Source organism: Oncorhynchus tshawytscha, linkage group LG03 (assembly GCF_018296145.1).
Source record: "Oncorhynchus tshawytscha isolate Ot180627B linkage group LG03, Otsh_v2.0, whole genome shotgun sequence".
NCBI lineage: Eukaryota > Metazoa > Chordata > Actinopteri > Salmoniformes > Salmonidae > Oncorhynchus > Oncorhynchus tshawytscha.
This window is the reverse complement of record NC_056431.1, coordinates 61657814-61685213: the sequence shown is the minus strand read 5'-3', so window position 1 is coordinate 61685213 and position 27400 is coordinate 61657814. Positions and strand designations below refer to the sequence as shown.

The window sequence follows — 27400 nt, the reverse complement described above, 5'->3', positions numbered from 1 at the left end:
CTAGAATCTCTCCGCTGTAAAAATCATACCATCAGTATTTCAAAATACCCCGGTATACACGTTATATCGCCTAGCAAAGACTATGTGTTTGATGTGGAAGCAAATTGTACAGGGCAATTCCACGAGTGATGCAGAGACTAAGATTTTCATTTTAAAATGTAAACAAAAATGAATGATTGTAAAGGTAAACAAACCATAGAACTCTATGCACAAGGACTAATTTTAGCAATTTCCACAGAAAAGTTTACAAAAACACATACCTAATAAAGAAAAGTGCAGATGCAAAATTTGGTAACAGAATGACGGTTTGTGCTGTCATTCTGTCACCAAACTTTGAATCTGCACTGTTTAACTTTGCAATCATTGGTTTTTGTTTGGCATACATTTTAAAGTAGTACATCTGAGTCGAAGCATCACTCTGTTACTGTGGAATTGCTCTACAGACAGTGTCAATATCACCAATGTTCTCAATCCACCAACTCAATTTGTCCTCACTGTACCTATATCACTCAACAGATCACGACGTTAAAGTGCTCTTGCTAGTTGCCACAGCACAAAGCAAATGCCTAGGTTAGCATTTGTGTCAGAAGTGGGAGGAGTGTATCGGCTGTGGTGTTTTGAGAGAAGCCTAGTGCCCAGGAAGCTCTGTAATGGATGATGCTGTCATGTGCCCATCTGATATATGGATTAGTGCCTCCCCCCTGACCCGCTGAGCTTCACCTGGTAATTATGTTTCCAGTTGTTTGTTGTGATGGCAGCAATGGCTCCCTGCTTGCCCTTCCCTTCCAGCCCTGCCAAAGAGAAGTGGTGTGTCCCACCCAGACTGACACAAATGCTTAGCTTGGGAAAATGGGACCTGCTTCCAGCTTTGGTGTTTTTTGTAATTTTTTTAAATGTTTAAATTATTGATCAGATTATTAATTGTTTTTTTGGTTTCATATGATACTGACTCAAGCGATGCCTCTCATTCAATAACGTGGTGGTGTGATTTATGTATTCATGGAACGTTAGTGTGAATCCACACAAGGAGAATGTGTCTCCGCGTGAGATTGATCTTCACACCAGCTCCAAATCATAGCACCATCTCTGATTGTTGGCGGAAAATTCATGTGAACATTCACACTCAGCCAATATCAGGGGATATTTAATTTGAGCGCTGCTGTGCGGTGCAATAAAGCCAGAGAGTCCATGTGAAAGAATATCCCAGTGTAATCGGTGTGAAATGGCTGGCTAGTTAGCGGTGCACGTTAGTAACGTTTCAATCGGTGACGTCACTTGCTCTGAGACCTTGAATAGTTGTTTCCCATGCTCTGCAAGGACCACTGCTTTTGTGGAGCAATAGGTAACGATGTATCGTGGGAGGCAGTTGTTGGGTTCCTGGTTCAAGCCCAGGTTGGCGAGGAGAGGGACGGAAGCAACAATGTTACTCCAATGTGAAGACTTGCATTATTCATGTTGAGTAACATATTCGACACGGCTGGCACAGAGCCCAGTGGTAATTGGGACAACACTATTCTGTGTCTATTTTGCGCCGGTTGTTGCTATGCTACCAAAAATGAACTCTTTAGAGTCAGTTCAGCTCTGTGTGGTGTGGTATGGAGGTTAGAGGCCTGCATTTCTTACTGACTGGCTCTATTCTGATTCTGATCTGGGAAGAAGTTTGTCCCTCTTGTCCAGTTCTACACCTCAGACTAGGCTGAATGCAGAAAAAGTAACAATGGCCATGATCCAGCTTCCTAAAGGTCAGTTTTAGGATCAAGTTCAAATGTATTGTTAATCTGAGGAATTCTTAACCTCTTGTGGGGGACCACAAGGTTCTTTATGATGGATAACTGGCTGTTTTTGGAGAGTTAAATGATTTGAGCTGCCAACATGAAGAGGAAGCATTTTACGATGTATTGTTGTCTACGTGGTCTTGAATACAGAATGTGATATACCACATACAATGAGCTCCAGAAGTATTGCGACATTGACACATTTTTGTTGTTGTTTCTGTACTCCATCACTTTGGACTGTCAGCTTTAATTTGAGGGTATTTTAATCCATATCGGGGAACGGTTTAGAAATTAGAGCACTTTCTGTACATAGTCCCCCTCCCCCCCCATTTTAGGGGACCAAAAGTATTGTGACAAATTCACTTATATGCATTGAAGTAGTCAAAAGTTTAGTATTTGGTCCCATATTCCTAGCATGCAATGATTACATCAAGCTTGTGACTCTACAACTTGTTGGATGCATTTGCTGTTTGTTTTGGTTGTGATTCAGATTATTTCGTGCCAAATAGAAATGAATGGTTAATAATGTATTCTATCATTTTGGAGTCACTTTTATTTTAAATAAAAATATAATATTTTTCTAAACAGTTGTATATTATTGTAGATGCTACCATAATTACAGATAGTCTTGAATGAAATATGCAAACCTCCCCTGTTATTGTAATGGTGAGAGGTTAACATGTCTTGGGGGTATTTTTTATTTTATCTTTGTTTAACTAAGCAAGTCAGTTAAGAACAAACTCTTATTTACAATGACGGCCTTGGAACAGTGGGTTAACTTCCTTGTTCAGGGACAGAACAACAGATGTTTACCTTGTCAGCTCGGGGATTCGATCTAGCAACCTTTCGGTTGTTGGTCCAAGACTAACCACTAGGCTACCTGTCACCTGATATACACTCATTATTATTATTATTATTATTATTATTATTCACGATTCACGTAAGTTAATTTGTCCCAATAATTTTGGTCCCCTAAAATGGGGGGGGACTATGTACAGAAAGTGATGTAATTTCTATACAGTTCACCCAATATGGATGAAAATACCCTCAAATCAAATCAAATCAAATTTTATTTGTCACATACACATGGTTAGCAGATGTTAATGCGAGTGTAGCGAAATGCTTGTGCTTCTAGTTCCGACAATGCAGTAATAACGAACAAGTAATCTAACTAACAATTCCAAAAAAAAACTACTGTCTTATACACAGTGTAAGGGGATAAAGAATATGTACATAAGGATATATGAATGAGTGATGGTACAGAGCAGCATAGGCAAGATACAGTAGATGATATCGAGTACAGTATATACATATGAGATGAGTATGTAAACCAAGTGGCATAGTTAAAGTGGCTAGTGATACATGTATTACATAAGGATGCAGTCGATGATATAGAGTACAGTATCTATGTATGCATATGAGATGAATAATGTAGGGTAAGTAACATTATATAAGGTAGCATTGTTTAAAGTGGCTAGTGATATATTTACATCATTTCCCATCAATTCCCATGATTAAAGTGGCTGGAGTAGAGTCAGTGTCATTGACAGTGTGTTGGCAGTAGCCACTCAATGTTAGTGGTGGCTGTTTAACAGTCTGATGGCCTTGAGATAGAAGCTGTTTTTCAGTCTCTCGGTCCCAGCTTTGATGCACCTGTACTGACCTCGCCTTCTGGATGACAGCGGGGCGAACAGGCAGTGGCTCGGGTGGTTGATGTCCTTGATGATCTTTATGGCCTTCCTGTAGCATCGGGTGGTGTAGGTGTCCTGGAGGGCAGGTAGTTTGCCCCGGTGATGCGTTGTGCAGACCTCACTACCCTCTGGAGAGCCTTATGGTTGAGGGCGGTGCAGTTGCCATACCAGGCGGTGATACAGCCCGCCAGGATGCTCTCGATTGTGCATCTGTAGAAGTTTGTGAGTGCTTTTGGTGACAAGCCGAATTTCTTCAGCCTCCTGAGGCTGAAGAGGCGCTGCTGCGCCTTCCTCACGATGCTGTCTGTGTGAGTGGACCAATTCAGTTTGTCTGTGATGTGTATGCCGAGGAACTTAAGACTTGCTACCCTCTCCACTACTGTTCCATCGATGTGGATAGGGGGGTGTTCCCTCTGCTGTTTCCTGAAGTCCACAATCATCTCCTTAGTTTTGTTGTGTGAGGTTATTTTCCTGACACCACACTCCGAGGGCCCTCACCTCCTCCCTGTAGGCCGTCTCGTCGTTGTTGGTAATCAAGCCTACCACTGTTGTGTCGTCCGCAAACTTGATGATTGAGTTGGAGGCGTGCGTGGCCACGCAGTCGTGGGTGAACAGGGAGTACAGGAGAGGGCTCAGAACGCACCCTTGTGGGGCCCCAGTGTTGAGGATCAGCGGGGAGGAGATGTTGTTGCCTACCCTCACCACCTGGGGGCGGCCCGTCAGGAAGTCCAGAACCCAGTTGCACAGGGCGGGGTCGAGACCCAGGGTCTCGAGCTTGATGACGAGCTTGGAGGGTACTATGGTGTTGAATGCCGAGCTGTAGTCGATGAACAGCATTCTCACATAGGTATTCCTCTTGTCCAGATGGGTTAGGGCAGTGTGCAGTGTGGTTGAGATTGCATCGTCTGTGGACCTATTTGGGCGGTAAGCAAATTGGAGTGGGTCTAGGGTGTCAGGTAGGGTGGAGGTGATATGGTCCTTGACTAGTCTCTCAAAGCACTTCATGATGACGGATGTGAGTGCTACGGGGCGGTAGTCGTTTAGCTCAGTTACCTTAGCTTTCTTGGGAACAGGAACAATGGTGGCCCTCTTGAAGCATGTGGGAACAGCAGACTGGTATAGGGATTGATTGAATATGTCCGTAAACACACCGGCCAGCTGGTCTGCGCATGCTCTGAGGGTGCGGCTGGGGATGCCGTCTGGGCCTGAAGCCTTGCGAGGGTTAACACGTTTAAATGTCTTACTCACTTCGGCTGCAGTGAAGGAGAGACCGCATGTTTTCGTTGCAGGCCAGTGGCACTGTATTGTCAGTGGCACTGTATTGTCCTCAAAGCGGGCAAAAAGTTATTTAGTCTGCCTGGGAGCAAGACATCCTGGTCCATGACTGGGCTGGGTTTCTTCCTGTAGTCCGTGATTGACTGTAGACCCTGCCACATGCCTCTTGTGTCTGAGCCGTTGAATTGAGATTCTACTTTGTCTCTGTACTGGCGCTTAGCTTGTTTGATAGCCTTGCGGAGGGAATAGCTGCACTGTTTGTATTCAGCCATGTTACCAGACACCTTGCCCTGATTAAAAGCAGTGGTTCGTGCCTTCAGTTTCACACGAATGCTGCCATCAATCCAAGGTTTCTGGTTAGGGAATGTTTTAATCGTTGCTATGGGAACGACATCTTCAACGCACGTTCTAATGAACTCGCACACCGAATCAGCGTATTCGTCAATGTTGTCGTCTGACGCAATACGAAACATCTCCCAGTCCACGTGATGGAAGCAGTCTTGGAGTGTGGAGTCAGCTTGGTCAGACCAGCGTTGGACAGACCTCAGCGTGGGAGCTTCTTGTTTTAGTTTCTGTCTGTAGGCAGGGATCAACAAAATGGAGTCGTGGTCAGCTTTTCCGAAAGGGGGCGGGGCAGGGCCTTATATGCGTCGCGGAAGTTAGAGTAACAATGATCCAGGGTCTTTCCACCCCTGGTTGCGCAATCGATATGCTGATAAAATTTAGGGAGTCTTGTTTTCAGATTAGCCTTGTTAAAATCCCCAGCTACAATGAATGCAGCCTCCGGATAAATCGTTTCCAGTTTGCAGAGAGTTAAATAAAGTTCGTTCAGAGCCATCGATGTGTCTGCTTGGGGGGATATATACGGCTGTGATTATAATCGAAGAGAATTCTCTTGGTAGATAATGCGGTCTACATTTGATTGTGAGGAATTCTAAATCAGGTGAACAGAAGGATTTGAGTTCCTGTATGTTTCTGTCATCACACCATGTCACGTTAGTCATAAGGCATACGCCCCCGCCCCTCTTCTTACCAGAAAGATGTTTGTTTCTGTCCGCGCGATGCATGGAGAAACCCGCTGGCTGCACCGCTTCGGATAGCGTCTCTCCAGTTAGCCATGTTTCCGTGAAGCAGAGAACGTTGCAGTCTCTGATGTCCCTCTGGAATGCTACCCTTGCTCGGATTTCATCAACCTTGTTGTCAAGAGACTGGACATTGGCGAGAAGAATGCTAGGGAGTGGTGCACGATGTGCCCGTCTCCGGAGTCTGACCAGAAGACCGCTTCGTTTCCCTCTTTTTCTGAGTCGTTTTTCGGGTCGCTGCATGTAATCCACTCCGTTACACTGGTTGTAAGGCAGAACACAGGATCCGCATCGCGAAAAACATATTCTTGGTCGTACTGATGGTGAGTTGACGCTGATCTTATATTCAGTAGTTCTTCTCGGCTGTATGTAATGAAACCTAAGATGACCTGGGGTACTAGTGTAAGAAATAACACGTAAAAAAAACAAAAAACTGCATAGTTTCCTAGGAACGCGAAGCGAGGCGGCCATCTCTGTCGGCGCCGGAAGTACTTGAAGCTGACAGTCTGCACATTAACCTTATATGCATTGTATAATTTCAAATCTAAAGTGCTGGAGTACAGAGCCAAAACAACAACAAATGAGTCACTGTCCCAATACTTTGGTAGCTCACTCTATTTGTCTGCTTTGCTTTCAGTTTGAAGGCAAAGTTCGCAACTTCAGTTCACTTTACTCGTCAACAGATACATTGGGCTTTGATACAAAAGAATTGATTAATAGTTGATTATTGCAGTGCTTAAGGGCATTTCACACAAACTGGTTGCACCTACAGTTTCAGGATTTTGAGGATTGTTTTCTCTGAATTCTAAAAGTATTGTTCCATTCTCACCTTCATATTTCATACCCTGTTATGCATAATATACTGTGTACAGACAGACAATGGATTGATATATTGTTGGAAAATGATTCATCTTTTTATTTTTTTGATCAAATATCCGAAACATACAATATACTTGCAGTGAAGCCGCTCAACGACGACATCATACCAGTTGCATGAGAGTGTGTGTGTGTGTATTTGCATGTGTACAAACACCTGCACAGCATCAGCATCAGGCAAACCGGCATTAGTTGTAAAAACACTGCCCCTCAGTGTTATTCAAATGTACTTTTTGATATGTTGTATTTTTACTTTAAAAATAAACTTGTATCTTTGACCATCATTCTATCTCCCGTACAGCAACTCCACTCCCACAGCTTCCCTCAGCCCATCCCAGCTATCTCTGCTGGCCACCCACTTCGGGTTTCTACGCAACACATATCTTTCAAATATGCTGTGATGTTTAACTTACAATTTCAATTATCTAATCGAATAGAATCCACAGATTGCGAGTTGAAGATAAATACTTTTAGGCTACCTGAGGGCAATACCAAAATAAATGGTCTATTTATTCTGTATCCTCACAACAAATCTGCAGAGCTTCGATGATTTTATGCCCCAAATATTCAACTTTTTGTTGGTGGCAAGAATTCTACGTAATACTTTTAACCGAAAAGCACAAAGTCTTGAATCTTGCGTTGTTTTATATATCAACTCATACACCCTGTACCATGGAATCAGTACATCAAACATCTCTTCACAACTATTTTGCAATCTGTATGGCACCGCTGTCAACACCCTGGTCCTCAAATGAAACTAGTATACTTTCCTATTTATGCTATTTTTATTCCTCCACCAGTTTTGATCTTTTATATTGGGCAGACAGACCAGTTCCCTACCTCCTCCCGCTGCCACCCACCTCCTCCATTTTTGAGGCAATGCTGTAATCAATTGGTTGTACTCTTTGATTGAGCAGACCTTCCTGTACAATACTGATAACTCCATGAAGGACATAACTCTCCCATTCCAATTTACAATATAATTTAACAAGAAAAAAATACCCGTTTGAAAGATCTTTCCCATAAATACAGGTATTTTATCAACCAGCACATTTGAGATCAGCCATAATATTTGTTCTATCTTTTCAGGGGGGTGACATTTAAATTGTAGCCAGCTCTGCAATGCTTGTTTTGAAAAAGGTATCATTTTCAATTAATCGAAAAGGAGACATGGCAATCTGCACAAAGGCAAAAGGCCATTTTTAAACAATGGATGAGTTTTTCTTAGTAATCTTCTTGAGAACCTTTTAGGGTTCAAATAAAACTGTTGAATGAGTGAAGCTTTTAGAGAGAGGTTTAGTGCTTTTATATTTAATAATCTCAACCCACCCAATTAATATTCATTATATAGATAGTCACGTTTTACTTTGTCTGGTTTTGCATCCCAGATAAAGCTAAATATTTTTTGCTCACATGATTTGAAAAACGAATCATCAGGAGTAGGCAGCGCCATAAGTAAGTGAGTAAACTGAGATATGACTAAGGAGTTAATCAGGGCAATTTTTCCATAAATAGACAGGTATTTACCTCTCAATGGTTGCAGGATCTTGTCTATTTTTACAAATGTTCTATTTAAATTCAGTGTGGAGAGCTTATTTATATCTTTTGTGATATGAATACTAAGTATGTCTACTTCACCATCAGCCCATTTTATAGGTAAATTGCAGGGTTTATAGCTCAACTGTAAAAGTCTTATATTTTAAAGATCCAATACGTAATAATGTACAATCGTGGCCAAAAGCTGTGACAATGACACAAATATTAATTTTCACGAAGTCTGCTGCCTTAGTTTGTATGATGGCAATTTGTATATACTCCAGAATGTTATGAAGAGTGATCAGATGAATTGCAAAGTCCCTCTTTGCCATGCAAATGAACTGAATCCCAAGAAACATTTCCACTGCATTTCAGCCCTGCCACAAAAGGACCAGCTGACATCATGTCAGTGATTCTCTCGTTAACACAGGTGTGAGTGTTGACGAGGACAAGGCTGGAGATCACTCTGTCATGCTGATTGAGTTTGAATAACAGACTGCAAGCTTCAAAAGGAGGGTGGTGCTTGGAATCATTGTTCTTCCTCTATCAAACATGGTTACCTGCAAGGAAACACGTGTCGTCATCATTGCTTTACTCAAAAAGGGCTTCACAGGAAAGGATATTGCTGAAGTAAGATTGCACCTAAATCAACCATTTATCAGATCATCAAGAACTTCAAGGAGAGCGGTTCAATTGTTGTGAAGAAGGCTTCAGGGCGCCCAAGAAAGTCCAGCAAGCGCCAGGATCGTCTCCTAAAGTTGATTCAGCTGCGGGATCAGGGCACCACCAGTATAGAGCTTTCTCAGGAATGGCAGCAGGCAGGTGTGAGTGCATCTGCACGCACAGTGAGGCGAAGACTTTTGGAGGATGGTCTGGTGTCAAGAAAGGCAGCAAAGAAGCCACTTCTCTCCAGGAAAACCATCAGGGACAGACTGATATTCTGCAAAAGATACAGGGATTGGACTGCTGAGGACTGGGGTAAAGTGATTTTTTTCTGATTGTTTGGGGCATCCGGGAAAAAGCTTGTCCGGAGAAGACAAGGTGAACGCTACCATCAGTCCTGTGTCATGCCAACAGTAAAGCATCCTGAGACCATTCATGTGTGGGGTTGCTTATCAGCCAAGGGAGTGGGCTCACTCACAATTTTGCCTAAGAACACAGCTATGAATAAAGAATGGTACCAACACATCCTCCGAGAGCAACTTCTCCCAACCATCCAGGAACAGTTTGGTGATGAACAATGCCTTTTCCAGCACGATGGAGCACCTTGCGATAAGGCAATAGTGATAACTAAGTGGCTCAGGGAACAAAACATCAATATTTTGGGTCCATGGCTAGGAAACTCCCCAGACCTGATCTCATTGAGAATTTGTGGTCAATCCTCAAGAGGCAGGTGGACAAACAAAAACCCACAAATTCTGACAAACTCCAAGCATTGATTATGCAAGAATGGGCTGCCATCAGTCAGGATGTGGCCCAGAAGTTAAAAAGAGAACATCTGCCTAACATCTGCCTAAGCGTTCCTATATATGAGATTCAGGAAGACTTATGTGCATTTTTCTCCATATTCCATCCAGTTCGCTTTATTTTTGTAGTAGATTACATTAGATCGTTCTTGAATTAAGTTCCTCATGTTCTTTTTGTTTTTCCTCTAACTTCTTCTCTATCTCTGTAGTATCGTTTTTATTGCTCTCTACCTGTACTGTTAGTTCATGGATTCTCCTTGTTAGTCTTGTCTCCTTAGCCAGAAACTGCTTTTTTAGTATTGATGAATATTGATTTGAATGACCTTTTGAAGGTACATTTAAAGGTATCCCAAACAATAAGGGGATTTGCTGAACCTATATTATACTGGAAAAATTCAGTTATAAATGATTTTGTGTTAGTTAAAAATAAGTTGTCCTCCAGTAAACTTTGATTAAATTCCCAATGTCCACGTGGAAAATCTATAAGAGTTATGTGAAGGCCAATTAGATGATGATCCGATCGCATTCTGTCTCCTATTAAAACGTTTTAACCTTTGATAAAAGAGACAAGAAAGTTGTCAACCACATTCCTTTTTCCACACAACTTCAGGATGTAGAGTGAGTTTCCTGTAAACAGTATATGTTATATTGCTTTTCTTTTAGCCATGTAAAGACTGATCTTCTTTTTTATATCTGCTAAACTGCTACAATTATAACTGGCTATACTTATTTCTCCCCACACCATAACTACAGTTCCTTGCGAAAGTATTCGGCCCCCTTGAACTTTGCGACCTTTTGCCACATTTCAGGCTTCAAACATAAAGATATAAAACTGTATTTTTTTGTGAAGAATCAACAACAAGTGGGACACAATCATGAAGTGGAACGACATTTATTGGATATTTCAAACTTTTGTAACAAATCAAAAACTGAAAAATTGGGCGTGCAAAATTATACAGCCCCCTTAATAAGTTAATACTTTGTAGCGTCACCTTTTGCTGCGATTACAGCTGTAAGTCGCTTGGGGTATGTCTCTATCAGTTTTGCACATCGAGAGACTGAAATTTTTTCCCATTCCTCCTTGCAAAACAGCTCGAGCTCAGTGAGGTTGGATGGAGAGCATTTGTGAACAGTAGTTTTCAGTTCATTCCACAGCTTCTCGATTGGATTCAGGTCTGGACTTTGACTTGGCCATTCTAACACCTGGATATGTTTATTTTTGAACCATTCCATTGTAGATTTTGCTTTATGTTTTGGATCATTGTCTTGTTGGAAGACAAATCTTCATCCCAGTCTCAGGTCTTTTGCAGACTCCATCAGGTTTTCTTCCAGAATGGTCCTGTATTTGGCTCCATCCATCTTCCCATCAATTTTAACCATCTTCCCTGTCCCTGATGAAGAAAAGCAGGCCCAAACCATGATGCTGCCACCACCATGTTTGACAGTGGGGATGGTGTGTTCAGGGTGATGAGCTGTGTTGCTTTTACGCCAAACTTAACGTTTTGCATTGTTGCCAAAATTTCAATTTTGGTTTCATCTGACCAGAGCACCTTCATCCACATGTTTGGTGTGTCTCCCAGGTGGCTTGTGGCAAACTTTAAACAACACTTTTTATGGATATCTTTAAGAAATGGCTTTCTTCTTGCCACTCTTCCATAAAGGCCAGATTTGTGCAATATACGACTGATTGTTGTCCTATGGACAGAGTCTCCCACCTCAGCTGTAGATCTCTGCAGTTCATCCAGAGTGATCATGGGCCTCTTGGCTGCATCTCTGATCAGTCTTCTCCTTGTATGAGCTGAAAGTTTAGAGGGACGGCCAGGTCTTGGTAGATTTGCAGTGGTCTGATACTCCTTCCATTTCAATATTATCGCTTGCACAGTGCTCCTTGGGATGTTTAAAGCTTGGGAAATCTTTTTGTATCCAAATCCGGCTTTAAACTTCTTCACAACAGTATCTCGGACCTGCCTGGTGTGTTCTTGTTCTTCATGATGCTCTCTGCGCTTTTAACGGACCTCTGAGACTATCACAGTGCAGGTGCATTTATACAGAGACTTGATTACACCCAGGTGGATTGTATTTATCATCATTAGTCATTTAGGTCAACATTGGATCATTCAGAGATCCTCACTGAACTTCTGGAGAGAGTTTGCTGCACTGAAAGTAAAGGGGCTCAATAATTTTGCACGCCCAATTTTTCAGTTTTTGATTTGTTAATTTTTTTTGAAATATCCAATAAATGTCGTTCCACTTCATGATTGTGTCCCACTTGTTGTTGATTCTTCACAAAAAAATACAGTTTTATATCTTTATGTTTGAAGCCTGAAATATGGCAAAAGGTCGCAAAGTTCAAGGGGGCCGAATACTTTCGCAAGGCACTGTAGATACTATTCTCAGTCAAATTGACGATAATTTAGTGCTGCCATCAGAGGTATTAGAGCTTTCAAACGTCTGATATTTAGAATTCAAGAATTAGGTTCTAGCAATATTTGTTTTATTCCCTTGCCTGTTTGCCTGTGAGCCAATGCCACAGATGTTAGAAAATTGAGACAAGACATTATGTGTATAGTAAATCTGAGTAGTTTGATGTGTATGATGTTGGATGTGATATAGTGAGAGTGTGTATGATGTCTGTATAAGAGTAAGACTATAATGTGTGGTCCAAATAAATAATAACTCCGCCAATTTTAATGGTTGAGTGTCTATGTATGTAACATGTAGTGGGTATAGCCTTAATATTCATGATGATAATTGTAATCCAGATCGTATCACCATCATAGTTGCATCATAATTACCTTTACCATAATTGAAAAACATAACCAAGCATTTCCATAGCAATTGACGTTTCACATGATCATGAAAGAGACCTTGCATTACTCTAGAGACGGCTTCACTACAGTACAAATGTATTCTGTACAATGTTTTTATTCCCCAATGCCCCTATTCTAATATCTTCCCCTTGCTTGTTGTAAACATATATAAGCGTGTAGACAATTACATAAAAAATATAGACAAACAATAAACACATTCAATTATAAAAGTTGAGAGAAGTGAGAGAAGAGAGCGAGATCAGGTGTGTGTGTGTGTGTGTGTGTGTGTGTTTGTGTGTGTGTGTGTGTGTGTATAAATCCGTATGTGTAAGTGAGCATGTAATTGAGTACGTGTGTGTTCATATCCACTTCATAGTGTTCAGATATTTTTACAGTTCCCATACTTTCTTTTTTTCGTAACCTGAAGTCCCTGTAGAATTTAGTACAGCCATGAATCATTCTTTGTAGCAAAGCACTCCCTAGCCTGAAGGTCCTTATCAGTGGGAACAATAAATCAATTGCTGTGATTCTAAAGGGCTCTGTTTTTATGTTTTTCTTCAGATCCCTGTAGTTTTGAAAGAATACCAAATTGAAATGTTGACGCAGTCACCAGTAAATTATGTTTTCTGTGAAAGCGATAATGATGTGAATGTTGCCCAACTTTACCAGTAATTAGCCCTAGCCGGTGTGTTGAGTTCTCCTCTGCAGTTTACTAGATAGCGACAGTAGGCCTTTAATGCCATGTCCTGCTTTATTAGGCTTCTTTACCCATCTAGTTCAGTGACCAGGTCAATAATGGTAGACTGTTGCCACTTTCCCCTGCAAGCTAAATGGAAATGGACGCCTCTGTCGGGTCACAGTAGAGAGATGGGGGGGGAATACTTAGCCTGTGAAGTAGAGATGGATTCACTAGCTTAGTGATCCGGTCATTGACATTCTCTGTGTGTGTGTGTGTGTGTGTGTGTGTGTGTGTGTGTGTGTGTGTGTGTGTGTGTGTGTGTGTGTGTGTGTGTGTGTGGAAGTACATGCCTGAACTATGGTCTTGCTTTATCTTTGTATGTGAGGACATGGTAGCTGTCAAGTCATTTGATAATAATGACTGGGGACCTACCTAGATATAACCTACATTTTCCCACTCATTGGTAATCTTGTCATCTTGTGAAACGATGTAGCGAGCTGTGTAATGAATCTAAAACTCATTGTCTTCCTCTCTTTCTTTCTTAGAGTGGGCCAATCTTTACTAGATACAGTACCTCCTCCATCGAGGTGGGCTAAGATACAGTACCTCCTCCATCGAGGTGGGCTAAGATACAGTACCTCCTCCATCGAGGTGGGCTAAGATACAGTACCTCCTCCATCGAGGTGGGCTAAGATACAGTACCTCCTCCATCGAGGTGGGCTAAGATGAGTATAACCAGTGATGAAGTGAACTTCTTGGTCTACAGATATCTTCAGGAGTCAGGTATGTATGACTGCCAACCTCCCTGTAACACACTTGTCCTGTCTCGCTCTGTCTCTTGTCTGTCTGCTGAAATTATTATTATACTTCTGCTTTACATATTTCTTCTGTATTTGTTTCTGTGGTAATGTAGGAATTGAGAATGGCTTTGTAGTTGACCTTGTTGATTATGTTGTCATGGATTAGACTGCATTGACTCTTTGTAAACCACATGTGTCAAACTCATTCCACTGGCTGAGTGTCTGCGGGTTTCTACTCCTCCATTGTACTTGATTGAGGAGTTAAGGTCACTGATTTGTAAGGAACCCCCCTCACCTGGTTGTCTAGGTCTTAATTGAATGGAAAAACCAAGACACTAGGCCCTCCATGGAATGAGTTTGACACCCCTGATCTAAACGGTCTCTAAAGGTTTGGGAATTTTGGCACACATTTGACCAATGGCTACTTCAATAAATTCACCAAAAACATGATGAAAAGCTTGAGAGAGTGCAAGAATAGGAAAGTAGAGGTGTCAGTAACTCCAGAAACTACTGTTAGTGGAAACCAAGCCTATTCTACCTGTCTGTTGGCTGTTCAGAATATCGCTTTCCCTTCATATGTACCTGTGTCAACATGCCATTCACGCTACCCTATTTTTCACAGGGTGAATGAATTATTGAGATCCTAGCCGCTGTATTTGATTACTGTTGGGGCTTTCTTTGAAGCCAGTCATTGGATAAATGCTTGATAGCTCTGGCATTTTAACATTTCTTTCCCTGAAAAAGTCTACTTGGAATGAATGATTGACTCGCTGTCTACGCTCCCTTTTATTTTTTGGTTTATATAACATTGATATAAAAAGTTAGAAATAACACCTCAGACATTGCAGATGTCTGTAGATATGTCTGTGTAGGAGTGAGACGTTTGTGTTGCAAGGTCTCTGGTGTTCTCGTTGTACTGACTGTGTTCTCTGTGTGTCCCTTTCCAGGTTTCTCCCACTCAGCGTTCACCTTTGGCATTGAGAGCCACATCAGCCAGTCCAACATCAATGGAACACTAGTGCCCCCTGCTGCCCTCATCTCCATCCTGCAGAAAGGCCTCCAGTATGTGGAGGCAGAGATCAGCATCAACGAGGTGAGCCTAGGGGCTCCAGTCCAGGCTGCCTTCTGGTAGTGCCTCGGGTCGCATTCATTAGTGCATACCGTAGCAAAACATTTAGCAAAAGAACACAAAAACTATATAATATGGTACTAGTCAAACATTTGGACACACCTACTCATTCCATATTTTAATTTGTTTAACACTTTTTTGGGCATTATTACATGATTCCACGTGTTATTTCATAGATTTGATGTCTTCACTATTATTCTACAATGTAGAAAATAGTAAAAATAAAGAAAAACCCCTGAATGAGTAGTTGTGTCCAAACTTTTGACTGAGTGTGTATGTGTGTGTATATATATATATATATATTTTATTCATTAAGGTTCTTTTTCAATCTGTTTTCTTCCTTCTGGTGCCTGGAGAATACAACCCTGGCCTGGACTACCACACCCAGAACAAACACCAAACACTCTCCATGTAAATCAATGGGGTTATTCATATAAGACTGCCCTCACTAATACAGTGCCTAAGATCAATACTTAGCTCAGCAGTCATTTGTATGCAAAATAAGTTTATCGAAGTCATGAATCTCAAACAATACCAAAATCAATACACTATTGTACTTGGCAAATTAAAAATGTAAATCCTACAGTTCAAATTTATTGTCCATAAGTGCACTCTTACATCCAACGGGGTAACCATGGCATATTTGGTGTTGTGTTGGCAGGATGGCACGGTGTTTGATGGGCGGCCCATTGAGTCTCTGTCACTCATCGACGCGGTGATGCCAGATGTGGTGCAGACGCGGCAGCAGGCCTTCCGCGACAAGCTAGCCCAGCAACAGGCGGCCTGCGCCATGGCAATCACCGCCACAAGTAACCAACCCAACGCACCAAAGAACGGAGAGGCAATCGTAAACGGAGAGGAGAACGGCACACACACCATGTGTAAGAACAGCCTCCTGTCTAACAGGGCCATTTAGCTATCACTAGCTAGCGTTGTCGTGCCATAACTTAACAAATGACAGCTAAACATTTTCCCACATTATCTTGATACTTACTATGTGAGACTTACTACATCAAGCAGTGTGTGTGTGTGATACTCTAGAACCATGTGATTTTCACTGAATGTGAGATAATTAGTGACATGGCATTGAGTGTTGGTGAATTTGACCCTGCATGCATTCACCTTCATTGTGCCTCCCTAACAGATGCTTCTAGAATTTAGCCAGTGAAACCAGAGAGGTATGGATCGGGTGAAGCATTAGATTAGGGAGAAACTGATAGAGGATGTTGTGGATGTTTGTGTCAGCTGATCCCACTGGAGTTAGTCTGTCTGTGTGGGTGGGTGGCAGAACACCAGCAACGACTATGTTAGTTTAAGTAATGGTTGTCTGAACAGACAGGGATGCTGCAGCTCCGTAGGATTGCTCTTCAGCAAAAACAAGTCTGGAAGAAAAACACATTTTATCAATACTGCAGGCAGGATGTGAAGATGATTACTGGATTAGCTCTTAGCTCATCTCCCAGAATGGTTGAGCTTTGATCCTCTACAGATTGCTCCTTCCGCTTCAATTGGGTCAACAAGTACGTTTGATGCGGTAGTTGCAAATCTTAGATAACACTGTTATTTAAGACTTAGTAACTGTCTCGGGCTCTCGGCTATTTGCCGTTAATGTTTTGGAACTAGCCTCATTTAAATTCTCTGATCTTAAATGGTTATGATTTGAAAGGGGAGAGGTTAAACACCTCTAATTTTTGTCAGAAACCAACTTAAGAAGGAAACAGTCCAGATAGTTAGTTTTTGCAACTGAATATGGCTATGGATGAGAAGGAAATTGAACTATATTTTCAATATATGTGATCTCCTGTATAGTAGGTATTGGGAGTCATGTATGTGTCTGTTTTTATTTCCTTATTTTATTTAACCTTTATTTAACTAGGCAAGTCAGTTAAGAACAACTTCTTATTTACAATGATGGCCTACCCCGGCCAAACCCTAACCCGGACGAGGCTGGGCCATTTGTGCGCGCCCTATGGGACTCCCAATCACGGCCGGTTGTGATACAGCCTGGAATCAAACCATGATATGTAGTGATGCCTCTAGCATTGCTTTTTGTTGTTGTTGTTTTTGTTTATCTGTCGGCCCCAGCCTCGAACTCAGGCCCTGTGTGTAGTTAACCGACCCTCTCTGCCCATTCATCACCATTTTACCTGTTGTTGTTGTCTCAGCTGATTAGCTGTTGTTGTCTTAGCTAGCTCTCCCAATCAACACCTGTGATTGCTTTGTTTCTCTCAAATGTCAATATGTCTTGTATACTGTTGTTGGTTAGAGCGTTGGACTAGTAACTGAAAGGTTGCAAGATCAAATCCCTGAGCTGACAAGGTAAAAATCTGTCTTTCTGCCCCTGAACAAGGCAGTTAACCCACTGTTCCTAGGCCGTCATTGAAAATAAGAATTTGTTCTTAACTGACTTGCCTAGTTAAATAAAGGTGAGATATAAACAAAAAAAGTTTTAGTTTACTGCGGAGCCCATAGTCCCACTCAACATGCCTCAGATATCTCCTTTGTCCGACCTCCCACACATGCGGTGACCTCACCCAGCATAACTAGCCCATCCAGAGATGCAACCTCTCTTATCATCACTCGGTGCCTGGCTTTATCTCCACTGTACCCACACCCCACCATACCCCTGTCTGTACACTATGCCATGAATCTATTCTACCACGCCCAGAAATCTGCTCCTTTTATTCTCTGTCCCCAACGCACTAGATGGCCAGTTTTCATAGCCTTTAGCCGTACGCTCATCCTACACCTCCTCTGTTCCTCGGGTGATGTGGAGGTTAACCCAGGCCCCGCGTGTCCCCCGGCACTCTCATTTGTTGACTTTTGTAACCCGAAAAAGCCTTGGTTTCATGCATGTTAACATCAGAAGCCTCCTCCCTTAGTTTGTTTTACTCACTGCTTTAGCACACTCCGCCAACCCTGATGTCCTTCCCGTGTCTGAATCCTGGCTGAGGAAGGCCACTAACAATTCTGAGATTTCCATCCTCAACTACAACATTTTCAGACAAGATAGAACGACCAAAGGGGGAGGAGATGCAATCTACTGCAGAGATAGACTGCAAAGTTCTGTCATACTTTCCAGGTCTATGCCCAAACAGTTCGAGCTTCTAATTTTAAAAATTAATCTCTCCAGAAAAAAGTCTCTCACTGTTGCCGCCTGTTATAGACCCCCCTCAGCTCCCAACTGTGCCCTGGACACCATATGTGAATTGATTGCTCCCCATCTATCTTCAGAATCCATTCTGTTAGGTGACCTAAACTGGGATATGCTTAACACCCCGGCAGTCCAACAATCTAAGGTAGATGCCCTCAATCTCACACAAATTATCAACGAACTCACCAGGTACAACCCTAAATCCTTAAACATGGGCACTTTCATAGAAATTATCCTGACCAACTTGCCCTCCTAATACACCTCTGCTGTTTTCAATCCGGATCTCAGCGATCACTGCCTCATTGCCTGCATCCACTCTGGTTCTGCGGTCGAACGACCACACCTCATCACTGTCAAACGCTCCCTAAAACACTTCTGCAAGCAGGTCTTTCTAATCGACCTGGCCTGGGTATCGTGGAAGGATATTGACCTCATCACGTCAGTCGAGGATGCCTGGTAGTTCTTTAAAAGTAAATTCCTCACCATCTTAAATAAGCATGCCCCTTTAAAAAAAATAGAACTAAGAACAGATATAGCCCTTGGTTCACTCCAGACCTGACGGCCCTTGACCAGCACAAAAAGATTCTGTGGCGTACTGCACTAGCAACAAATAGTCTGCGCGATATGAAACTTGTCATGGAAGTCAGGAATCAATACACGCAGTCAGTCAGGAAAGCAAATGCTAGCTTTTTCAAACAGAAATTTGCATCCTGTAGCTCTAACTCCAAAAGGTTTTGGGACACTGTAAGGTCCATGGAGAATAAGAGCACCTCCTCCTAGCTGCCCACTGCACTAGGAGGATAGGTAACACTGTCGGTCCAGGTAAAACCGATAAAACCACGATAATCAAGAATTTCAATAAGCATTTCTCTACGGCTGGCCATGCTTTACTCCTGGCTACCCCAACCGTGGCCAACAGCTCCGCACCCCCGCAGCTACTTGCCCAAGCCTCCGCAGCTTCTCGTTCACCCAAATCCAGATAGCAGATGTTCTGAAAGAGCTGCAAAACCTGGACCGTACAAATCAGGCTGGGCTAGACAACCTGGACCCTCTCTTTCCAAAGTTATCCACTGCTATTGTTGCAATCCCTATTACCAGTCTGTTCAACCTCTCTTTCGTATCGTCTGAGATCCCTAAAGATTGGAAAGCTGCCGTGGTCATCCCCCTCTTCAAAAGGGGAGACACTCTAGACCCAAACTGTTATAGACTTATATCCATCCTGCCCTGCCTTTCTAAAGTCTTCGAAAGCCAAGTTAATAAACAGATCATTGACCATTTCGAATCCCACCGCACCTTTTCCGCTGTGCAATCTGGTTTCCGAGCTGTTCATGGGTGCACCTCAGTCACGCTCAAGGTACGAAATGATATCATAACCGCCATCGATAAAAGACAATACTGTGCAGCAGTCTTCATCGACCTGGCCAAGGCTTTCGACTCTGTCAATCATGGTATTTTTATTGGCAGATTCAACAGCCTTGGTTTCTCAAATGACTGCCTCGCCTGGTTCACCAACTACTTCTCAGACAGAGTTCAGTGTGTCAAATTGGAGGGCATGTTGTCCGGACCTCTGGCAGTCTCTATGGGGGTACCACAGGGTTTAATTCTCGGGCCAACTCTTTGTATATATCAACGATGTCGCTCTTGCTGCGGGTGATTCCCTGACACCTCTACACAGACGGCACCATTCTGTATACAACTGGCCCGGCCCTTCTTTGGACAATGTGTTAACAAACCTCCAAATGAGCTTCAATGCCATGCAACACTCCTTCGGTGGACTCCAACTGCTCTTAAACGCTAGTAAAACTAAAGGCATGCTTTTCAACCGTTTTCTGCCCGCCTGCGCCAGCCCGACTAGCATCACTACTCTGGACGGTTCTGACTTAGAATATGTGGACAACTACAAATACCTAGGTGTCTGGCTAGACTGTAAACTCTCCTCCCAGACTCATATTAAACATCTCAAATCTAGAATCGGCTTCCTATTTCGCAACAAAGCCTCCTTTACTCACGCCGCCAAACATACCCACGTAAAACGGACTATCCTACCAATCCTCGACTTTGGCGATGTCATTTACAAAATAGCCTCCAACACTCTACTCAGCAAACTGGATGCAGTCTATCACAGTGCCATCCGTTTTGTCCCCAAAGCCCCATATACCACCCACCACTGCGACCTGTATGCTCTCTTTGGCTGGCCCTCACTACCTATTCGTCGCCAGACCCACTGGCTCCAGGACATCTATACATCTATGCTAGGTTAAGCTCCGCCTTATCTCAGCTCACTGGTCACGATAACAACACCTACCCGTAGCACGCGCTCCAGCAGGTATATCTCACTGGTCATCCCCAAAGCCAAAACCTCCTTTGGCCGCCTTTCCTTACAGTTCTCTGCTGCCAATGACTGGAACGAATTGCAAAAATCGCTGAAGCTGGAGACTTGTATTTCGCTCACTAACTTTAAACATCAGCTATCTGAGCAGCTAACTGATTGCTGCAGCTGTACATAGCCCATCTGTAAATAGCACATCCAATCTACCTACCTCATCCCCATATTGTTTTTATTTACTTTTCTGCTCTTTTGCACAACAGTATTTCTATTTGCACATCATCATCTGCACATCTATCACTCCAGTGTTAATATGCTAAATTGTAATTACCTCACTACCTCCTCACGCCATTTGCACACACTGTATTTAGACTTTATTTTTTCTAAGGTGTTATTGACTGTACGCGTGTTTATTCCATATGTATCTCTGTGTTGTTGTTTGTGTCGCACTGCTTTGCTTTATCTTGGCCAGGTTGCAGTTGTAAATGAGAACTTGTTCTCAACCTGCCTACCTAGTTAAATAAAGGTGAAAAATATATATATAAAAAAATGCCATGCCTTAGACCGCTGCGCCACTCGAGAGCCCCAGTCTGTAACAGAGTGTGGATGTGATCTGATTACAGATAACCACAGTGAGCCCATGGAGATGGATGTGGACGTGGAGATCCCAGCCAGCAAGGCCACAGTCCTCCGAGGCCACGAGTCAGAGGTGTTCATCTGTGCCTGGAACCCTGTCAGCGACCTGCTGGCCTCAGGGTGAGTCTCATTGGTGAGGGGGAAGTGTGGGGGGCACAGGGATGGGTCAGTTCTGGGTTCAGCTTTCCTGGGACTTGTGAGGCTAGAGCAGCTCACTCACACACGCACACACGCACGCACACACACACACACACACACACACACACACACACACACACACACACACACACACACACACACACACTCTGTCTGTCTGTATTGACTTTCTCTTCTGTATTCTGCCTGTGTGTGTGTGTGTGTCTAGGTCGGGAGACTCGACAGCCCGGATCTGGAACCTGAACAGTAGTTCCACCCAGCTGGTGCTCAAACACTGCATCAGGGAGGGAGGCCAGGACGTCCCCAGCAACAAAGATGTCACCTCACTAGACTGGAATGTGAGTTCTCAATTGTCCATTCCATCCATCTACTGTGTCAATTCTCACTTGACTGAAATGGTCTGGAACGGAACATTAGAAGTTCTCTATACTGAGTAGAGTTAACTAACTGCTCTATTTGACCCCATAGAGCGACGGGACACTCTTAGCAACAGGATCTTATGATGGATTTGCAAGGATATGGACAAAAGATGGTTTGTTGAGTTTTGTTGCATTTTAGTTAATTTATATTACAGTTCCCAATGCCCAATCTGAATCATATTGTCATCTGTGCAGATACATTAAACTCTTGTCTTTCACAGGTAATCTGGCTAGCACCTTGGGGCAACATAAAGGTCCCATATTTGCACTGAAGTGGAACAAGAAAGGAAACTCTATCCTCAGTGCTGGTGTAGATAAGGTATTTAAAAAATATATATATATTATTTAATCTAATTAATCAAGTAACTCCAGTAGCAATCAACTATCCCTGCAGTATTTGCTATGTATCTGTTGTCATTTTCCAGACAACAATCATTTGGGACGCACACACAGGAGAGGCCAAGCAGCAGTTCCCCTTCCACTCAGGTAAGCCCCCTGTGTCTCGAACAGAAAGATGTAGGACTTCAGCTGCTTGGGTGATGTGAGTTAACCCTTTGAATACTGTCCTTGTCCTTTTGTGTCGCCTCCTACCTGCAGCTCCAGCCCTGGACGTGGACTGGCAGAACAACACAACGTTTGCCTCCTGCAGCACAGACATGTGCATCCACGTGTGTCGAATGGGCAGCGACCGGCCGCTCAAAACCTTCCAAGGCCACACGGTAAACAAACTACATCTCTGTTCTACCCTCTACAACTCACACCCCTGAGGACCAAGTCACACGTAGGATTTCTCTACATCCTGTATTTTCCCAAACCTCTGAAGGTCTTTAAACAGGATAATGTGTAACTATTAAACGGATAGGCATGATGTCTTATTAGTCCTCTACAAGTCTATATGTCTGTCTTCCCATGTGTGTTTCAGAATGAAGTCAATGCTATCAAGTGGGACCCGTCAGGGATGTTACTAGCCTCCTGCTCTGATGACATGACTTTAAAGGTAAGGCCAGCACTTCTACTTCAGCCAAGATTTTGGACAAATGACCATGATCTCCATATGTCAATATAATAATGTAATGATTACACAGTGCTGTTCTCTTTCCCAGATCTGGAGTATGAAGCAGGACTCGTGGGTCCATGACCTCCATATGTCAATAAATAATGTAATGATTACACAGTGCTGTTCTCTTTCCCAGATCTGGAGTATGAAGCAGGACTCGTGGGTCCATGACCTCCATATGTCAATATAATAATGTAATGATTACACAGTGCTGTGCTCTTCCCCAGATCTGGAGTATGAAGCAGGACTCGTGGGTCCATGACCTCCAGGCCCACAGTAAAGAGATCTACACTATCAAGTGGAGCCCTACCGGCCCCGGCACTAGCAACCCCAACTTCAACATCATGCTGGCTAGGTGGGACACACTCACAGCACCTAGACTTGTTCTGGGACAGCGTTGTGATGAGTTGAGAATGGACAGTGTGTGTGCCAGTGAAGGGGTCTCTTGTCAAGACGTGTCCCAGACATTCTCTCAGGGCTAGTAACTGTCAGTGGATCAGGGACATAAAGCCTATGCTTCCATATGTAAATGTTACAGTTCAAATTCCACAGGCATTTACAACCTCTTCTGAAATCCCCTGGGATGGGCGTATATTTCACTCTGGAGGTAAAACTGCCATTACTGCTATGACTTGTTAGGAACTTGATAGTAATCTGAGGTAAATGCGGTATTGTACACCAAGATACAGCTCATGTCTGATCATGTGATTTAATTGGTTCTTTCCCAACTTCTGTTTATTAATTTAGTTTTAGTCTCACAATATTTTCCTGTGTCCTTGTAAAGTGAGATTTGCAATCTAGCCAGGGGCAGCCCCAGAAGACTTGGCTTACACTACCTAATAATACCATTTAGATGAGAACGTGTTAATGAACGTCATTCACACATGCTCTCAACCGCGTCTCTCCTTTTGTGGTGACAGATGTTCTCACCGATTCTACAACATCACACATCTCGTTTTGGCTTTGTGGATCAGCATTTTGAATTAGAGTTTGCATCGAGCACCAAAGCCAACTTATTGACATATTTCTTACATTTCATATCCTTCTTTCTATGTAGTGTTGTTGACAACCTGAAGCTGGAAAAACGACTTGGTTGCTACTTTGTTATAAAGGTGTTAACTCTCCTGTCAAACCCTGTAAATTACCATTAGTACTGAAAGATCAGTAATGACTTGTTGGTATGACCAAAGTTTGAGTTTTCATGTATTTCAGTTACAGTACCTATTTTCATTTAGCAGATAGATGTAGATGGAGAACTGACCATGTGCTCTGTCCTACCCCTCAGTGCCTCGTTTGACTCGACGGTGCGTCTGTGGGACGTGGAGCGAGGTGTGTGTATCCACACCCTCACCAAACACCAGGAGCCTGTTTACAGTGTGGCCTTCAGCCCCGACGGGAAGCACCTGGCCAGCGGCTCCTTCGACAAGTGTGTCCACATCTGGAACACCATGGTGAGTCACCCTGGAGGTTATAACTCTATGTAACAGCAGTTTATAACAGATTGTAACAGTTTATAATGGATTGTAACAGTTTATAACAGGTTATTATAGATTATAACAGGTTATAGCATCTTATAACAGTTAGTTAGTAGGTCCTATGGTCAGATAAAACACCTGGCCCTATGTTTAATACAGGCTGTGACATTGTTGTTAGGTCAAGCAGGCAACTATGGTCCTCAAGCAGTCCTCACCAGAGTTGGTGGTAATGTGGTTGTGTTGTGGTTGCAGTCTGGAGCCTTGGTGCATAGCTACAGGGGGACTGGAGGGATTTTTGAGGTGTGCTGGAACAGCACAGGAGACAAAGTTGGTGCTAGCGCTTCAGATGGATCGGTATGTTTGATACGATTATGATTTGTGTTTTAAAATGTATATCATTTGTATTGATGTGTTTTTATTTTTTCATTTATGCATGTACTACTACCACTCATTTTTGTACGGTAAACCAAAGTGATAAAAATAAAAGACCTTAATGCTTTAGTCTCAGGACCAATGCTTTCAGAAGTGCATGGGGAGAAACCAAAATATTCTGAAGCATAATGTATTATTAATCATGCTATCTTTGCCCTCCAGGTATGTGTTCTCGAGCTCCGAAAATAGCATCCTGGCAGTGATTTTGAAGATGGACCCTGGAATGTGCAGAAAAAATGCCTTCTGCCATCAGCAAACACACTCTAATGGTTCAGAGCAGGCCTGGCAACGTGGAGGACAACCTCAGAGTGGACACAGGAGACCAACAAAATACTTGTTCTAACTATTACAACCTACTCAATGGATTTGTGTATCTTGTTTGAGACCACAAAGGAAATCTGCTGGGTTAATTCATCCACAGGACTGGACTAAATCTATTAATAGTTGTTCAGCCATGCTTTAGAAGGTGCCTAAAGAGGAAATGAAATGACCACGTACCCCTGCTGTTATTTGGCTAGGGCCTGAATCATGAGGAAGGTTTGCTGAGGTTTGGGGTCATATTGTGAGAGAAAGGTTGTGTTTTAGAACGTATCTAAGCACATGTTAACCCTATGGTGTCCTGAGTTGAGAAACAATGTGGGAGACATGAGGAGAGTGACATTGTTAGTGCTGCACTGGCCTCCTCAAATGTGATGTTTAAGTTGTCCTGAGTGGGAAATGGTTTCTGTTTCAAGAGCTCTTGCAAATTTTTCTGAAATGGACTTTTGAAAGTCAGAGTAACACAAGGCGTTGCTATGAGGTAGTTCTGTTCTCACATTTAATAACACCATTTCAATGAAGAAAAAACACACTTTTAATGATGTTTTAATTCACACGAGGAAGAAAACAAATATTTTTGTGGACATCTTTACAAGATGCAGAAAGTGGTTTATAAGTATTCTCCCTTCTGGATGTACATTTTATGAATGTACAGATATGTGAATTAGATGAATACACAGACTTATATACTGCGTATATATGTTTATTTACATTACACTTTGGCGTCATCCTCTAGACGCTCAATACTGGCTAGAGATATTGCCCCTTTTCTTTGCTGATACTCATTTACAAGACCCGGATTAAATTGAATGCATGTCAGAATTATTTTTCCACCATGTATGTTCTTTTATTCTACCAGTTATGTGTGCATCAGGTTGGTTTGTCAAGTCAGGTGGCGCTGAGGTGGACTGTAGTCATTTCACAAGACGTGTCAGTGAATTTAGTCTGTATTCAGTCCTAATGACAACCAATGAAATGGAGATCAGAACAGACAGAACATGATGACTGACCAGGAGAGACCAGGAGAAGGAGAGGAGGCTGTGAATGTTTTAATTGTGTTGTCTCAATGTTGCTTTAGTAGCAAACTCATCACTAGTCATCTATTGATATTTTCTAACAGTACTCCTCTGTTTGGCACCGCAAGCTATCTGACGTAAACCCAGGTTACACTGACCGATCAATCTGATTGGTCAAGCGAAAGTCCTGCTGTAGCTTCTAAGCTGTGATTGGTTGAATTCAGTGGAGGTCCTGATGTCTCCACTGCCTGATCTAATAGGTCAGATTTTACTTCTGATTTGAGATACCTGTATAATGGATTTAGCTTTAAATGGGGAAGTTTGTTTTTCATGGCCCGTTGAACATTTTAGACCTCTTCACTGGTACTGAAGAGAAATCACCCAGGGCACCGGGCCATGCCAAACGAACCGTTGTGTGCTGTATGTATACTTGTACTTACCATGGTCTAACGTGATATCTGTCTCTTCAAACTAACAAACTGACAATGCCTGTTTACTGCTCCCTTTTCTCTCTTTCAGTGAAGATCATTTTAAGAGCAATGTGTGAAGTGCACTTTTTCAGAAGGTAGGATCAGCTTTTGTTTGGATTTGTGATGAAAGGGGAAGGCCAGCATTTTTATTTCTTGTTTTTTTTTACGGCATAATCGGGCGTTGATTGATGGATGGTTCATTGTCTGACTTATTTTTTGTTGCTGCTGAGAGCCATTATTGTCTGTGTCAGACTGAGAATCGGACTGTGGTTGGTGGCCATCTTGGCATGCTGAGAAGCCCAGTGTGGAATAATATGCTGTCACTCTCCCCCACCCAGTCTAGGGTATGGTCATCTGTTTCCAAGACTAAACAATGAAATCACATTATGTCTCAAATAAAGCACTCTATTTTGATATTAGAAATGCCTTTCCTTGTGTTGTTGGGTTCTTGTCGTTTCCCTTTAAATGTGGCTTACGCTGCAGAATGCATAGCATTAATATGATAATGTGTATATGGAGAGGTAGATATTTAGTGTCAGTGTAGCACTTTATCAGATACTTCATGTGATCATTTATCTCATGACACATCAAACTTGAAAGAAATTACAATTACTCTCCTTCAACTTGGGTTAAAGATAACACTATCACAAAACTTCGTTGCGCAATGTTTAATACTGTATAAAATAGAACCAAAGTACAAGGTCAACAATGTAATGTTCAAAACCCTATCTACAAATCATTTACCTATAAACAACATCTCAGGTAGAGATATATTCCCATTCGTTTATGCTTTAGGGGGCTTCTTATGTGCACAAGTCATAC

General features: G+C 42.5%; 1 protein-coding gene across 4 annotated transcripts; it reads left to right on the top strand.

Annotated features, from left to right (window-relative positions):
• The first annotated feature begins 704 nt into the window (after positions 1-704).
• LOC112233795 (F-box-like/WD repeat-containing protein TBL1X) lies at positions 705-27005 on the top strand. 4 transcript variants are annotated; one of them, XM_042319784.1, is made up of 15 exons: positions 13736-13841; positions 13906-13973; positions 14938-15083; positions 15781-16000; positions 21223-21355; positions 21600-21729; positions 21860-21923; positions 22032-22129; positions 22236-22296; positions 22408-22529; positions 22733-22807; positions 23095-23222; positions 24153-24318; positions 24595-24696; positions 24937-27005. In XM_042319784.1, the coding sequence occupies exons 2-15, from the start codon at positions 13916-13918 to the stop codon at positions 24961-24963; spliced, it is 1530 nt and encodes a 509-aa protein (XP_042175718.1). In that variant the 5' UTR covers positions 13736-13841; positions 13906-13915; the 3' UTR covers positions 24964-27005. The 4 variants fall into 4 exon arrangements, with proteins under 4 accessions (XP_024257435.1, XP_042175718.1, XP_042175717.1 ...); XM_042319783.1 differs by having other exon boundaries at positions 13736-13873; XM_042319785.1 differs by having other exon boundaries at positions 13753-13809.
• The last annotated feature ends 395 nt before the right edge of the window (positions 27006-27400 follow it).

Bases quoted from the DNA above. Each gene is read 5' to 3' on its own strand.
- LOC112233795 (XM_042319784.1), top strand. From the start codon at position 13,916: ATGAGTATAACCAGTGATGAAGTGAACTTCTTGGTCTACAGATATCTT. The intron at 21,924-22,031 runs GTTTGTTGAGTT...TGTCTTTCACAG, and splicing joins AAGGATATGGACAAAAGATG to GTAATCTGGCTAGCACCTTG. The intron at 23,223-24,152 runs GTGGGACACACT...CCTACCCCTCAG, and splicing joins TTCAACATCATGCTGGCTAG to TGCCTCGTTTGACTCGACGG.